The sequence below is a fragment of the Chelonus insularis genome, unplaced genomic scaffold, assembly GCF_013357705.1.
Source record: "Chelonus insularis isolate UGA/USDA-ARS -01 unplaced genomic scaffold, ASM1335770v1 contig_70_pilon, whole genome shotgun sequence".
Classification (NCBI taxonomy): Eukaryota; Metazoa; Arthropoda; class Insecta; order Hymenoptera; family Braconidae; genus Chelonus; species Chelonus insularis.
Window position 1 is genome coordinate 752,953 of NW_023276716.1, and position 12,994 is coordinate 765,946.

The window sequence follows — 12,994 nt, forward strand, 5'->3', positions numbered from 1 at the left end:
ATTTCCGCGTCCCAAATTTTTAGTTAGACTCTGACAACGTGATGGCGCTACTCGTTTAATTACAATGCGCCGATAAAAGTTTACCAGCAGTCGTTAAATATTTTCTTTTTCAAAACAAATTTCAAAATTGAATAACCTCAAAATCACATTTCTGGTAATCTTTCTTTCTTGAAACAGAGCTTGACAAAATGGTTAGTAAATGTTCCAATTCATAATCCATTTATTGTTTACACATCTTCTAGATGATCATATTATTAAATTTACATGCATTAATCAGTTAAATAGTACAACAACTTCAATTTATTATTATTATGAGACTATTAATTCATAATAAAAATTTTTCAGCATTTCAATATTTCTTCGAGGTTATGGTAACTGTATCAGGTGAATTTTATTTATTAAATGTTTATATTTATTTCAGGGTAAAGTCAAGTGCTCAGAATTGCGTACGAAGGATAAGAAGGAGTTGCTCAAGCAACTCGAAGAACTCAAAACTGAATTAACTAATCTTCGAGTTGCTAAAGTTACTGGTGGAGCAGCTTCTAAACTTTCTAAAATGTAAGTTGTTGACGGTCATTATTTATATTATTTATCCTTATTATCCTCCAGCATCATCTTTATAATTTTTCATAACTTTTTTTATCTTAATTTGCATCGTTTTTTGTAAATAATATGTATTATTTATGTTTCAGACGTGTTGTACGTAAAGCTATTGCTCGTGTATACATTATTATGCACCAGAAGCAAAAAGAAAATTTAAGACTTTTGTACAAAAATAAAAAATATAAACCTTTGGATTTAAGGCCAAAAAAGACCCGTGCGATCCGTAGGAAGTTAACGCCTTACCAAGCAGGCCGTAAAACTCTAAAAGAAATCAGAAAGTTATCTGCATGGCCAATGAGGAAGTATGCTCTTAAGGCATGAAATATTTAATATATTTCAAATTAAAATAAATTATAAAAATCCAAAAAAATGGTCTACGTGTTTTATTTTAAAGATAAATAATGGTATTGCATGAAAAGGTTTTGAAAAATAAAATTGTGTTGATACACTATATTGACACTTGATAGAATGAAAATGAATTCGATTTTAGATAAATTTATTTAGGCATTTGTTACTTTTATATCATAAGGTTAAATCAGCTAAGAGTGTTTTAGATATGAACAATTCTTCGGTTTCATAATTGAAAATAAGATTTACTAAGCCATTTAACATTTGCATGAAAAAGTTTTATTAGTTGATATTACTGTTTTCATTAATTAATTACAAAAATTTTCAATTCATTTGTAATATCGCTCAACAATGACACACCCAATGAGATGAAATATCAAATTTTCGTTTTTGATTTTTTAAAATAAAATTCGTTATTTTTAATTGTTTCACAATTTTGTATTGCACTGGTTAGCACAATTACAAACTTTCTTTCTATAAATCACGCCTAATCATATATCAATATATTAAAATATTTTTATTACTAAAATACTAATTGAAGCTTTATTATTGTTATTATATTCTCTTTCGTTACATATTACATCCCTTTAATGCTAAATTGTCTTCCAATTATATACAATAACAGAAATATTTTCGAAAGATTAATTAATCAGATTAATCATGAATATTTAGTAACTCATTTGCATATGATGATTACTTTTATTTACTGTTAAACTGTAATAAGTTTTCCTGAACACCATAGACAAGGGTGGAAATTCGGTTCAAGAGAACAATTGTCTTTACAGTCTTTAATTTCGGTCAGTAATTCTAAAATTTTTTCTTTCGTTTCTTTTTCTTCATCTGCTTTTACTTCTTGAGCTTTTTCAATCGCTACCTCATTAGTTGCACCATTGGAAGTAACTGCAAAAATATTTATTCAATATTATATTTATTCCACTTAATTTCAGTTATTCATACTCACCATTATTATCTACATGTGTGTTAAAGCTATTCTCTTTATTGTTCGAACCAACATGATCAATAGGCTTATTTTTCAATAAATCAGCAACAAGAACTTTCAGTTGATGAAGCTGTACCTGTTGTTGATTACGTTGATCAATTAATTGGCGAAATGTTTGCTCACGTTCTTGTGCTTTTAAATGAAGGATGGCACGTTGTTTTTGGTACAAAGTAATATACTCTCCTAAGTAAAGGAAACAATAAATAATTATTGAAGCCTAAAAAGACAACTTATTATAATATTGTATTGAGTAAATATTACCTATCGTTTCGGTTTCTCCTTGAAGTTGGAGCACTAAATGCTCCAATCTTTGTTTTTCATCGCTCAACTCAGCTACTCGTTCGATCGTTTCTTTAAATCGTTTTTCTAATTTCATCAATGGTTCAGACACTAGTTCATCTGGATCAATTTGAGTTTCTTTTGTATCTTTTATGTGTTCATGTTCTATTACTGTGCCTTTATTCTCAACATTTCTAACACCAGATTGATCTTGTTCAGGTGGTTGTTTAGGCTCACTTCGGTTCTCTATCACTTCAGCTTGTATTTCTGTTCGATGATCAGTATGATTCGAATTATTTAGTTTCTCTAGTAGATTTGCATTTTCTTGTTTTAAAACTTCAATAGTATTCAATGCATTTTGAAGCTCTTGCTGTAAAGTTCTTGTCTGGTATGATTGTGCTTGATAATGTTGCATCTGATCAACAATTTGGGCAGATCTCAATTTTTCTTTTTCTAATTCCTGAATGATTTCATCTTTTTGTTTTAATTCTTCTCTTAATGTATCCCTTTCCATCTCAACTCTATTCAATTCTTTATTTAATTTTCTTCCTACTGACCGTTCATCTTGAAGCTGTTCAGTTAAATTTAATTTAGAATTACTAAGTGTTACAAAAGCATCATGCATTTCACTTAGTTGACTTTTTAATTGTTCATTTTGAGACACAGCCCTTGATGCGCCTAATTGTTCACTTTCTAAAGCGTGTACCAATTTTGAAATTTCTACATTCTGATCTCGTAGCTCACGTAGCTCTTTCAACTCTTCCTTTAATGTGTCTATTTCTGCCTCTTTTTCTCGTAACGTTCCTTGTAAAGTCTCATGCTCTAATACTAAAGAATCCATACTTTGAGTAAGATGCTTTATTTGATTTTCCGAGTCTTGTAAAGGAAGCAAAGATTCAGCCCTTTGCTTTTCTCTTTGATACTGCTGTTCCATATTAGACAAACGTTGTACAAAACTCTCTTCACGATCTTTATATTCACTTACTGCCACTTGTGCAGCTTTTAATTCTTGTACTGCATTTTCATATTTAGCATCCAATTGTTTAACGTAACTCTCATAATGTTTACCTAATTCTTCTTTTTCAATGGTCATAGTTTTTAAATTTTCCTTCAGTTGTGCTAATTGTTGCTCCAACATTACATGTAATTGACTTTGATTATCGACAATCCGTACTTCTTGAGTAGCATTTGTCAATTGCTGAATTTTCAGTTCTGCTAATGATAGAGAATTTTTATTGTCTTCTAGAGCCTTAGAAAGATTAGCCAATTCTACAGATTTAATATTTAATTCCTGCCTCAGTTCAGCAATTTGCATATTCTGTTCTTCATTTACTTTTTGTAATGCTACACAATTGTAATTGAGACTTTCATTATTATACTTTAATTGTTGATGGGACTGTTTTAGTTCGTCAAGCGTACCTTTAGTCTGATGCAGTTCTTTGTCTAATTCATCGATACGATGTTTTTTATTATTTAATTTCTCTGTCAATTCTTCAACTTCATTACATTTTTGTCGCAATGTTGTTTGAGCGTGAGCAAGTGATGCATTTAACTCTGCCTTTTCTGAAACAAGAATGCTGGTTGTTTGTGAATGAAATTGAATTTGTTCTTGTAAATGATTCACTTTCTCAGCAATTTTAGTTTCAAATTCAGTATTTTTTGCAGCCAAACAAGATTCTAATTCTGAAATCTTTTCTTTGTATTGATTTAATTGAATATTCAACTGATCAACAAGATCTTTTTCATTTTCCAAGGCTTTATTTAAATTTTTATTTTGATTTTCTGATTCGTCACTTGGTAATAATAACTCTTCTTCGGGTTTACTGTTACTAAAACTATTCACAGTAGGCACAGTTGAAAACGTATGTTCTGGTAAAAAAGGAGAAAGTTGGAAAGCGTTTTGTACAATCATTTCATTATCAAAATGTTTGCCATTTTGGTTTGTTGGTTGTGGTTCATTATTATTATTACAGTTAGAATTTATTTCGAGCATTAATGGCATTTTAGGAGTCTCTGGAACATCTTGTGAAAAGTCTAATAAATTTCTGTCAGACACATCTGGTAGTGTATCTTCATAAAACATTTTTTCTTGAACATTTTCGTTTGTTGATTCATTATTTTTATGATTCAACTCTGAAACGTAAAAATGTTTCGGGCTATCTTTACTTGCTTCAGTATGTTCAACATTTGATAATTGCACATTTGTATTCTCATTTTTATTGCTGTTAATCTCCTGAAAAAAATAGATTAAAAAATAACAAATTGTTTGCACGTAAGTAAAAAAACTTACATGTGTGGTATTTTCTGCGGTGTCATGTTGATGAGGTGGGCTAACTACCTGATGATGATTTCCTTTATTTAACTGAAATTCCTTAAGCTAGCCAAAAAATATACATACATAAACATTAGTTTATTTATTCAACGTAAAAAGCTGAAAGCACTTTACAAAATAATTACCTTTTTTCGAGCAGCTAACAATTTTTCTGTTTTATTCATGATTCAATCAGTGTAGTTTCAATGCTGATTTATAAATACTGACGTTATTAAATAAAGTTATTATTGTTTTACATCACTAATTGACAAAATATTGAAAGATGACAGCAGAGGAAGAGGTTAGTCTATAATGTAGCCACTCTGGCATATCAGGGGTTCTCAATTGTATTTTTAATTTTAGAACTAGCTTTTGGAGCCATCTCTACAGATACATATTTGAATAAAAGTTATTTGTTTGATTTTTTTTTATTATATAAAGAATGGTTCATAATTTATACATCGATATATAATTCGTTGTGTAAAATTAGTGTGTAGATATAAAAATTATATGAACAGGTGAATATTCATAAGAACGAATTACATTTACTTTGAATAATTGTTATAAAAAATCATGATTTTCTATTATGTGTGATGTTTTTACATTACATAGTCAATAAATTTGAGAATAATGATTTAATTTAGTCAAAATTTTCTATTCTTTTAACTATGTTATCATTTGCCGAACAATTAACTAACTTTTAATTCAATATCAGGATAAATATTCAAAATTTGGGATTGTATATCACCCGAGTCCCAAACTGGATTGTCACGAATGTCAAGAACACTAAGTTTATGTCTGCTTAATAAATTTAATACTTCATCAATATTTGTCAATTCATTTCCCTGAAGTGAAAGGTATTTCAAATTTGGTAGCGTCGGGAAATTCTTTATGCTTTTTAGATTATTATAAGATAAAGACAATTTTTGACAATTCCGTAAAGTTGAAAGTCTTTGCAAGGAATAATTCAAATGATTCCCAGACAAATTTAATTCTTGGCATAGTGTAAAATAATGTTCGTTGTAGAATATTGTCAGTTCAAGATTTGATAAATCCACTGTAGAATTTAAATCCGAATTATCCTTACTTTGTTGGAAAAAGTGTAATTTATAATCCATTACACATTTACTTCCTACAAATATAATTAAGTGACTGAATTTATCATTATTGAAAAATAATTTAGTAAAAAAATTAACTTACGTATATCAGCATAATAGTTAGCACGAAGGTGATCAATCTTCATTAGTAGATTTAAATCTTTCAATATATCTTCATGATATGATACAAAATCATAATTTTTCATCAGAAAAATTCCAGTAAGAATGGCCCATTTATTATTTGGTTCCATTTGCACTAATTGTTTATAATTGTCTAGCTGTTCTTTGAGTTGAGTTTTATTATGTCTATCCAAAGGTAAAGAAGAAGATCTGTAGTACCAAACATTACTGTTTTCTGATTTTGTAAGATTGAAAGTATTTTTCTTGAAAGTAATAGATATTGTAATTGGTTTCTCATCTTTTTCGTCGAATTTTTCTGAAGATAGACTAGCAACCCAAACTTTGGAAAATGAGGAATTATTTAGTGAATTCCAATTTGTTATGTAATAATGATGTTTATTAGAATCATCATCTGATGCTTGATCTGCGACTTTTATTGAAAGCGATAAATCATCTGGTCGTAGACAAGTGTTTTCATGAAATATCACTATTGCTGCTTCATTTGTTACTTCCACTTGCCATAAAACATTCGGTTGAGTTTCTGTATAATCTAGCAACCAACGTTGGTAGAACCAAGCACTTGAATCATTTGGATCTGTGAATGTTGCATTCATAACAAGATCCAGTTCTGAAATAAAAATATTGAACATAAATTTATTTATATGATGAATAAACATAAATACTTTTATTATTTTAATTTTATTTTAATTACCTTCTTTGTGTTTTTCTGCATCAATAGGTAATTTATTCTCTTTGTCCGGAAACAACTTAGATAATATTTTACTGCGGTAATGCCACGATGAATAATTCGAAAAATTATTTAAAATTTTGGTAGTAGAAAATTCAAATTCATCTTCATCAGATATTCCAGCCTTCTTTACGATGTGTTGTCTATAATCCCAACAGTGAACTGTGATAAAAAAATATAGCTTGCTTGATTTCTATAACCAATTGTATAAGATAAATATTGTAGAGATGAAGTTTATCGTACAGTTACGTTCATCCAAATTGAGGCATTTAGCACAAAGAGCTAACTCTGTATTCCAATCTGGTGATGGTAAATGATCTATAACCCAACATCTTTGATACCAAACACTGTAAGATTTAGGATTTTCTCGTAAACAATTTTCTGTTAATGACAATTCTTTCTTTAAACGTTCTACATATTGTTCTTTATCCCTGAAATATAATTAAACACAAGATAAGAAGTAGGAGCATGGAATTTAAATAGTCATTTTCATTCTTTACCATTGATTATTTTGGAAAGCTTCTCGTCGAATATTCCAAATTGTGTGAATGTCAGGTATTTTCAACACTAGGTGTTCAGTTGTAAAAAGTAATTCATCATCATAAATTTTATTCTTTCTCTATAAATATCGAAATGACAATGATATTAAAAATATGAAAAAGTGCTGATTAATACTTAGAATTTTGAGTAGAAAAAAAACCTTTTCAAATATTAAATTTATAGCAGCTTTATACTGAACAACTTTTTTCTCTCGTTCTATTTTTTTGGCTAATTCTTGCTCTGCTGTTGTGCGTACTTTGATACGACCGTGCTGAAAATATAATTTAACAATTAAATTCATTACTTTCCTACAATGTCATAAATAATGATGCAATAAATTATCAGAAGAATATTTTTTATTTAGAGTTAATTATACATAAATAATATCTAACCATGATTGATATTGATTAATTTATATTCTGTATGTAATATTTACAAATATTTTTCCAATATTTACAATTTCAAATTTAATTGAAATAAATTAAATTTAAAACTAATTTCACTAAGATAGCTAGGTTATATGTATCATCACAGAGAACCGTCAAACTGTAGTCAAATTGGAGCACTGTAGTTGATTCTGAAGCAAAGGCGCGTCAATTTGTGTTTATATGTACATACGTCACATACATCTATTTTGGTTGATTATTTTATTATAAATTGATATTATATACATGTATATTGGGTATTTGGTAATATTGACTATTTATTTCATTTCTTGTATTTTGAATTACTACAGAAAAGTTTCCTAAAAAATAAAACAATGCAAGAACTCCAATTTGATGAATGAATATCAGTAGAAAACTTGTTTTGCCTCAAGATATTCAGATATTTACGTTAGTGGATAAATGCTCCGAAAAGCAAAATGACTTCAGCAACAATATTTGGATGGGTTTGATAAATGTCTACGCTTTTTTTTTCAGAGTTAAGTGTTAGAATACTCGTCTTCAATAAAATTTAACTCTACTTGTACTTACATTATTTCCTTCTGTAAGCTTCATATTATTTTCTCTGAATGTAACAATCTTGAATTTTTATATAGATAATTTTAAAAAACCTGAAACACACCAAACTAAACTTCACGAAGCTTCAAACGCGTATGAAAAGTCCAGCGAATGTCTCGACGATTCTAAGAAGCTTACATCCTAGATAGCAGGAGGGGATATTCCAACAAGAAAAACTGGAACAGTTAAATCACGTTTATTTATCATAGTTGTTAAAAGGAAAATTAACAACTCAAGCTCAATGTGTATGGAGCTGATAGAAACGATTTGAGGAAGAGCATCAAAAAATATTTAAAAAATGAATAAAAGCAAGAAAAGAAATAAAGCCATTTTTCCAAGTATTGCAACAAGTGGAATAGAAGAACATTATTTGAAAATATAAGAAATAAAGAAGTTGGATGGAGTTACGTTGCAATACAGATTCTACTCAATTTAATAAAAAAGAAAAACAATGATGTATTAATCAAGAATACATAAGCAGAATATTCTCAGTTGGTTTGAATTTACATTATCAATGTGTATGGATTATAAAAATGTAATTATTAATGAAATAATATTCGTAATCGTGAGATAATTCAGAATGTTTATTTACTTGGAATAGAAAGTATTCTATCATTTCAATCACTGACTTTACCGCGCTGAAAATTTTTTTTTATGATTCGAATCACTAGTAAAAAACTTGATTCGTTTGATCACATGCGCGAAAAAATAGCATCGTTGATTTTGAGCGCCACTGTTCACGTTTTAGGTTATGATTTAACAATAACTCAAGTGACTCCAAGTATCGGCACATGAATTATTAGTTTAAAAAAATTAGTAGTTATTGTTCAAGACAATTCAATAGTTCAATCATAGCAAAAATGGTCGGGGAAAGCAAAAGTACCAGAGATTTTGCTCTCAAAATGTTAAAATCCCTTCCAAGAGTATCATTGGGAAATTTACGAGCAAATCCTGGTACACTGACCAGGGTAAATAAATTGTTATTAAATTAAACAATGTATTAACTACGGCTCTGATTTAATTTTACAAAAATTTATGATTTATTTAGAGTAAAAGAGGTAGAGGTCAACATGGGGGTGACAAGCATGGTGCTGGAAATAAAGGATGTGGTCAAAGGCAAAAATGGTCACTACCTGGATTTGGAACCGATTCATGGCCATTTCATTTGCGATTTGGACGTGAACCTTATTATAAAGGATTCCAGTATGTATATTAAAATCATTTCACAATTAAGTTAATTAAATTTTTTCTTTAGAAAAACAATTATCAAAATGAGGAGAACTAAAATTTAAAAATTACTTACAATAAAATTTATTTTAGTTTAAGACGTCAATATCCACCACTAAGTCTCCATCAGCTACAAATGTTTATTGATACAAACAGAGTTGATGTGACAAAACCGATAGATCTTGGAATCATTATGAATACTGGGCTTTTTTCTATGGAAACTAATGACAATCATGCTGGAATTCATCTTACAATTGAAGTTTGTATTATGAACTTATATTTCATAAAAACTAAATAAAATTTATTATTAATTGGTCTTTAGGGTGCTGATATCTTCAAGGCAAAAGTTAACATAGAAGTTCAATGGACTAGTGAACCAGTTATTGCAGCAATTGAGAAAAACGGCGGAACTATTACGACTGCATTCTATGATAGAATTAGTCTAGATATCTTACGTGACACAACTAAATTTTTTGCTAGAGGTAACACCTTGTATACTATTTTATTGTTAAGGTATGAAGTTATCATATTTTTTTTTAAATTTCATTTACTAGGAGAACCTATTCCACGAAGATTTCTTCCACCACTGGATTGTTTAGAATTTTATTCTAATCCAGCTACACGAGGATATTTAGCAGATCCACAAAAAGTTTCATATGAACGATTAGTTTTAGCACAAAAATACGGCTACGAATTGCCAAAGTTAGAAGATGATCCTCTGTATGATATGCTCACCTTACGTAAAGATCCGAGACAAATATTTTATGGGCTTTCACCGGGATGGATAGTGAGTGTAAAGGACAAAGTAATATTAAAACCTACAGCAGATTATTTAAAAGAATACTATACTAATTAAGTTATTAAATTTTATATTCTATAGAAATAAAAACGATTAACATCAGATAAATAGATAAAATTATTTAATGATCCTAAAGTATCAAAAATAATAAAATTTACAATCATTTCAAAGCTAATTCATACCACAGTTTATCGCGTTTGACAACATTTATAATCATTTCTTGACTAACATTCCATAATCTAGCAGCCAGGTCAGAATCTTTAGCAGCATTTGATACTTCACAGCGATAACAATTGTTCAGATAAATACCAGTAGTTCCTTCTAATTCTGGTGCAGTGGCACAAAATACAGGAGTACTTGCTGCTTGCTGCAGTGATTTTGTAAAAGGTCTCACTGCAGCAAATAAAAGTCTATACATCCAACAATATCTCGATAATTCTGAAGACACCATATTTCCTGGATGACAACTAAACACACTTACTGACGGCCACCTTTTTGCTAATTCTTGTGCGAATAAAACATTACATAGTTTTGAATCATTATAAGCACCCATTGACCAAAATTTAAACGCAGGTGGAGAAAGCGTTAGAGGATGAATATCTTCAACATTTTGAATCGTAGAAAATCTAATAAATTAAATGTAATTACTAAATAATCAATTATTATTAATTAAATATATGTACCTATGTGATTCACTTGAAACAATAACAATCCTCGAATTTGAACAACTTCTTAGTGGATGTTCCAATAACAAAGTTAAATAATAGTGAGATAAATAATTTACTTGGAATATTGTCTCATACCCATCCTCAGTTAATGTGTATGGAAGTCCGAATACCCCAGCATTGAGTATCAATATATGAAGAGTTCTAGTTTACATAATTAAATTTAAATCATTTTAATCATTTATGATTTTTCTAAAATGAATGACTTCTCTTTTACCGATATTTTTGTTTGAACTTCTCAGCAGCGTTTTTAATACTATGTAAAGATGATAAATCGCATTGAAGTGCTTCGCAAGATACATTTTCACGCTCTTTTTTTATTCTTTGTATTGCTTCTTCAGTCTTTTTTAAATTTCGACAAGCCATCACTACAGTACAGCCATGAAAAGCTAATGATCGAGCAGTTTCGAACCCTTAAAATTTTCAAGTGTTAGAAGTTAATTGATGTATGAATATATAAAAAGAAATAACTTTAGTTAATTAGAATGTATTGGCATATAATTAAAAACCAACCTATTCCTGTATTAGCACCAGTTATTAAAGCAACTTTGCCTCTCAAGTCTCTTCCATGAAGTACAGCTAATGCTGAACTACTAGCATCAAATCTTTGTCGAACTGGTTGAGACGCTTCTCTGTATTCAGTTGCAAATGCTAATCGAGGGTCTGTATACGTCGTTGTACGATGTAAATGATTAACAAATAGTATTTTTCCGTCATCTGAAATACATTTTTCCCACCCAGAAGGCAATTCTGTATTAATAATAAGAAAATGTTATTTTTCTCAAGCAATAATTACTAATAATTTCTAATTTCATTATTAAATGATTTAAAATCATTAAGTTTACTATTTACCTCCTTCTACTATTTTTTTACGACCAGTGCGTGGATGTGTCCACTGAGTACCTTTTGTATAATGACTGTAAAGAAAATTGACAGATAAGATTGATATTTTGTCTATAATTGTAGAATTAATTGATGATGGAATCTTAAAATCATTATTAATAATACTTACTTAACATAATAAACATTTCCATCAACAGTTGCACGTTCTTCCCAACCAGGAGGTAAATCATCATCACTATCAGATTCGTTTAAAATGCCAACCATTTTGAATTGTTATTAAGTTTTTAGTATAAATTATTAAAAAATCAGTTAATTTCAATATTAATATTTTTTTTGACCCTCAAAGTGTAAATAACACAGAATAACAGGGTATATTGTGATCTTAAATGTTAAGTTTTATTTTAAAGGTTAACTGTATGCCTTGACATGGTGCACAAACATTCCAATGCAATTATAAATATATAAAGAGTTTAACACTACTAAAGAAATTAACAATGCGTGTTAATTTAATGACATTAAAATAGATTTAACACTGTATAAATATTGATATAAATATGAGTGATTAAATACTAATAACTTGATGTATTGGATTTACTCATAATGTTCCATATGTAAATTTACTCCATAAATTTATATGGAAATTTCCATATTTAAAGATGGTATTTGGTAACGATAATAAAAAATGAAACTAAAAATTTGAAATAGACAATACTAGAATTAGACAATGATAAAAATTATATTTCGTCATAACACGCCCGGATATTGATATCCGTCGATCATAAATACACAAACATACACATATAAAATAGTCATTCACAATTTACCAGACAGCGCTGACTAGTACTATACTAACAGTTGGCAACAATTCAAAAGAAGAGCTACTAACTGAAAAAAACTAAAAACATACACAGGTATTTGAAAGCGATGTGATGATCCATTGTTTTGAACATCTAGGCTAAGATATTATTGTGAAAAAATTGTTAGAATTAGGACTGGAATTAGATTAGGAGCTAATTTTAATATTACCACTACAAATCATTTTATACCTCTTCTTTATAATCATAAATGAAATAAAATTGCTATAAAAAATATAGCTATCACTGGAGTATGGTGTTATATTGAAGCTGTAAATGCATAAAGTTGTACAGCACTTTTTCTGACTTTATGTTTTAAAAATGATAGTGCAATAAAAAATATTTTGGAAGATGATGCTTAGTTTTAATTACATTTATTTCAAATATTCAATTTTTCTTTACTTTGTTGATTAAGAGGGGTATATTAAAGTCTCTGAACATCTTATAAAATATTGCACCAATATTTACCTGTGACAGGATGCATCATTTTTTTGTTAAT

The 12,994-nt window shown here is 28.9% G+C and overlaps 5 protein-coding genes across 6 annotated transcripts; 2 read left to right on the forward strand and 3 right to left on the reverse strand.

Moving 5' to 3' along the window:
* The first annotated feature begins 120 nt into the window (after positions 1 to 120).
* LOC118070906 (60S ribosomal protein L35-like) lies at positions 121 to 973 on the forward strand. Its single transcript, XM_035089775.1, has 3 exons — positions 121 to 191; positions 422 to 558; positions 693 to 973. Exons 1-3 carry the CDS (start codon positions 189 to 191, stop codon positions 922 to 924), a joined length of 372 nt encoding a protein of 123 aa, XP_034945666.1. The 5' UTR covers positions 121 to 188; the 3' UTR covers positions 925 to 973.
* Positions 974 to 1,237: 264 nt separating this feature from the next.
* On the reverse strand, positions 1,238 to 4,878 carry LOC118070905 (golgin subfamily A member 2-like). Its single transcript, XM_035089774.1, has 5 exons — positions 4,688 to 4,878; positions 4,521 to 4,607; positions 2,213 to 4,463; positions 1,913 to 2,134; positions 1,238 to 1,851 (listed from the first exon to the last, which is right to left on the reverse strand). The coding sequence occupies exons 1-5, from the start codon at positions 4,724 to 4,726 to the stop codon at positions 1,661 to 1,663; spliced, it is 2,790 nt and encodes a 929-aa protein (XP_034945665.1). The 5' UTR covers positions 4,727 to 4,878; the 3' UTR covers positions 1,238 to 1,660.
* A 119-nt stretch (positions 4,879 to 4,997) lies between these two features.
* Positions 4,998 to 8,179, reverse strand: RabGGTa (Rab geranylgeranyltransferase subunit alpha). Its single transcript, XM_035089793.1, has 7 exons — positions 8,021 to 8,179; positions 7,207 to 7,317; positions 7,007 to 7,125; positions 6,750 to 6,937; positions 6,471 to 6,668; positions 5,742 to 6,386; positions 4,998 to 5,673 (listed from the first exon to the last, which is right to left on the reverse strand). The coding sequence occupies exons 1-7, from the start codon at positions 8,042 to 8,044 to the stop codon at positions 5,231 to 5,233; spliced, it is 1,728 nt and encodes a 575-aa protein (XP_034945684.1). The 5' UTR covers positions 8,045 to 8,179; the 3' UTR covers positions 4,998 to 5,230.
* Positions 8,142 to 10,175, forward strand: mRpL15 (mitochondrial ribosomal protein L15). Its single transcript, XM_035089796.1, has 5 exons — positions 8,142 to 9,015; positions 9,096 to 9,250; positions 9,368 to 9,533; positions 9,597 to 9,756; positions 9,829 to 10,175. The coding sequence occupies exons 1-5, from the start codon at positions 8,908 to 8,910 to the stop codon at positions 10,128 to 10,130; spliced, it is 891 nt and encodes a 296-aa protein (XP_034945687.1). The 5' UTR covers positions 8,142 to 8,907; the 3' UTR covers positions 10,131 to 10,175.
* Wwox (WW domain-containing oxidoreductase) lies at positions 10,173 to 12,447 on the reverse strand. 2 transcript variants are annotated; one of them, XM_035089795.1, is made up of 6 exons: positions 11,811 to 12,447; positions 11,651 to 11,715; positions 11,312 to 11,515; positions 11,016 to 11,211; positions 10,757 to 10,942; positions 10,173 to 10,699 (listed from the first exon to the last, which is right to left on the reverse strand). In XM_035089795.1, the coding sequence occupies exons 1-6, from the start codon at positions 11,903 to 11,905 to the stop codon at positions 10,234 to 10,236; spliced, it is 1,212 nt and encodes a 403-aa protein (XP_034945686.1). In that variant the 5' UTR covers positions 11,906 to 12,447; the 3' UTR covers positions 10,173 to 10,233. The 2 variants fall into 2 exon arrangements, with proteins under 2 accessions (XP_034945686.1, XP_034945685.1); XM_035089794.1 differs by having other exon boundaries at positions 11,312 to 11,548; positions 11,811 to 12,446.
* Positions 12,448 to 12,994: the final 547 nt, after the last annotated feature.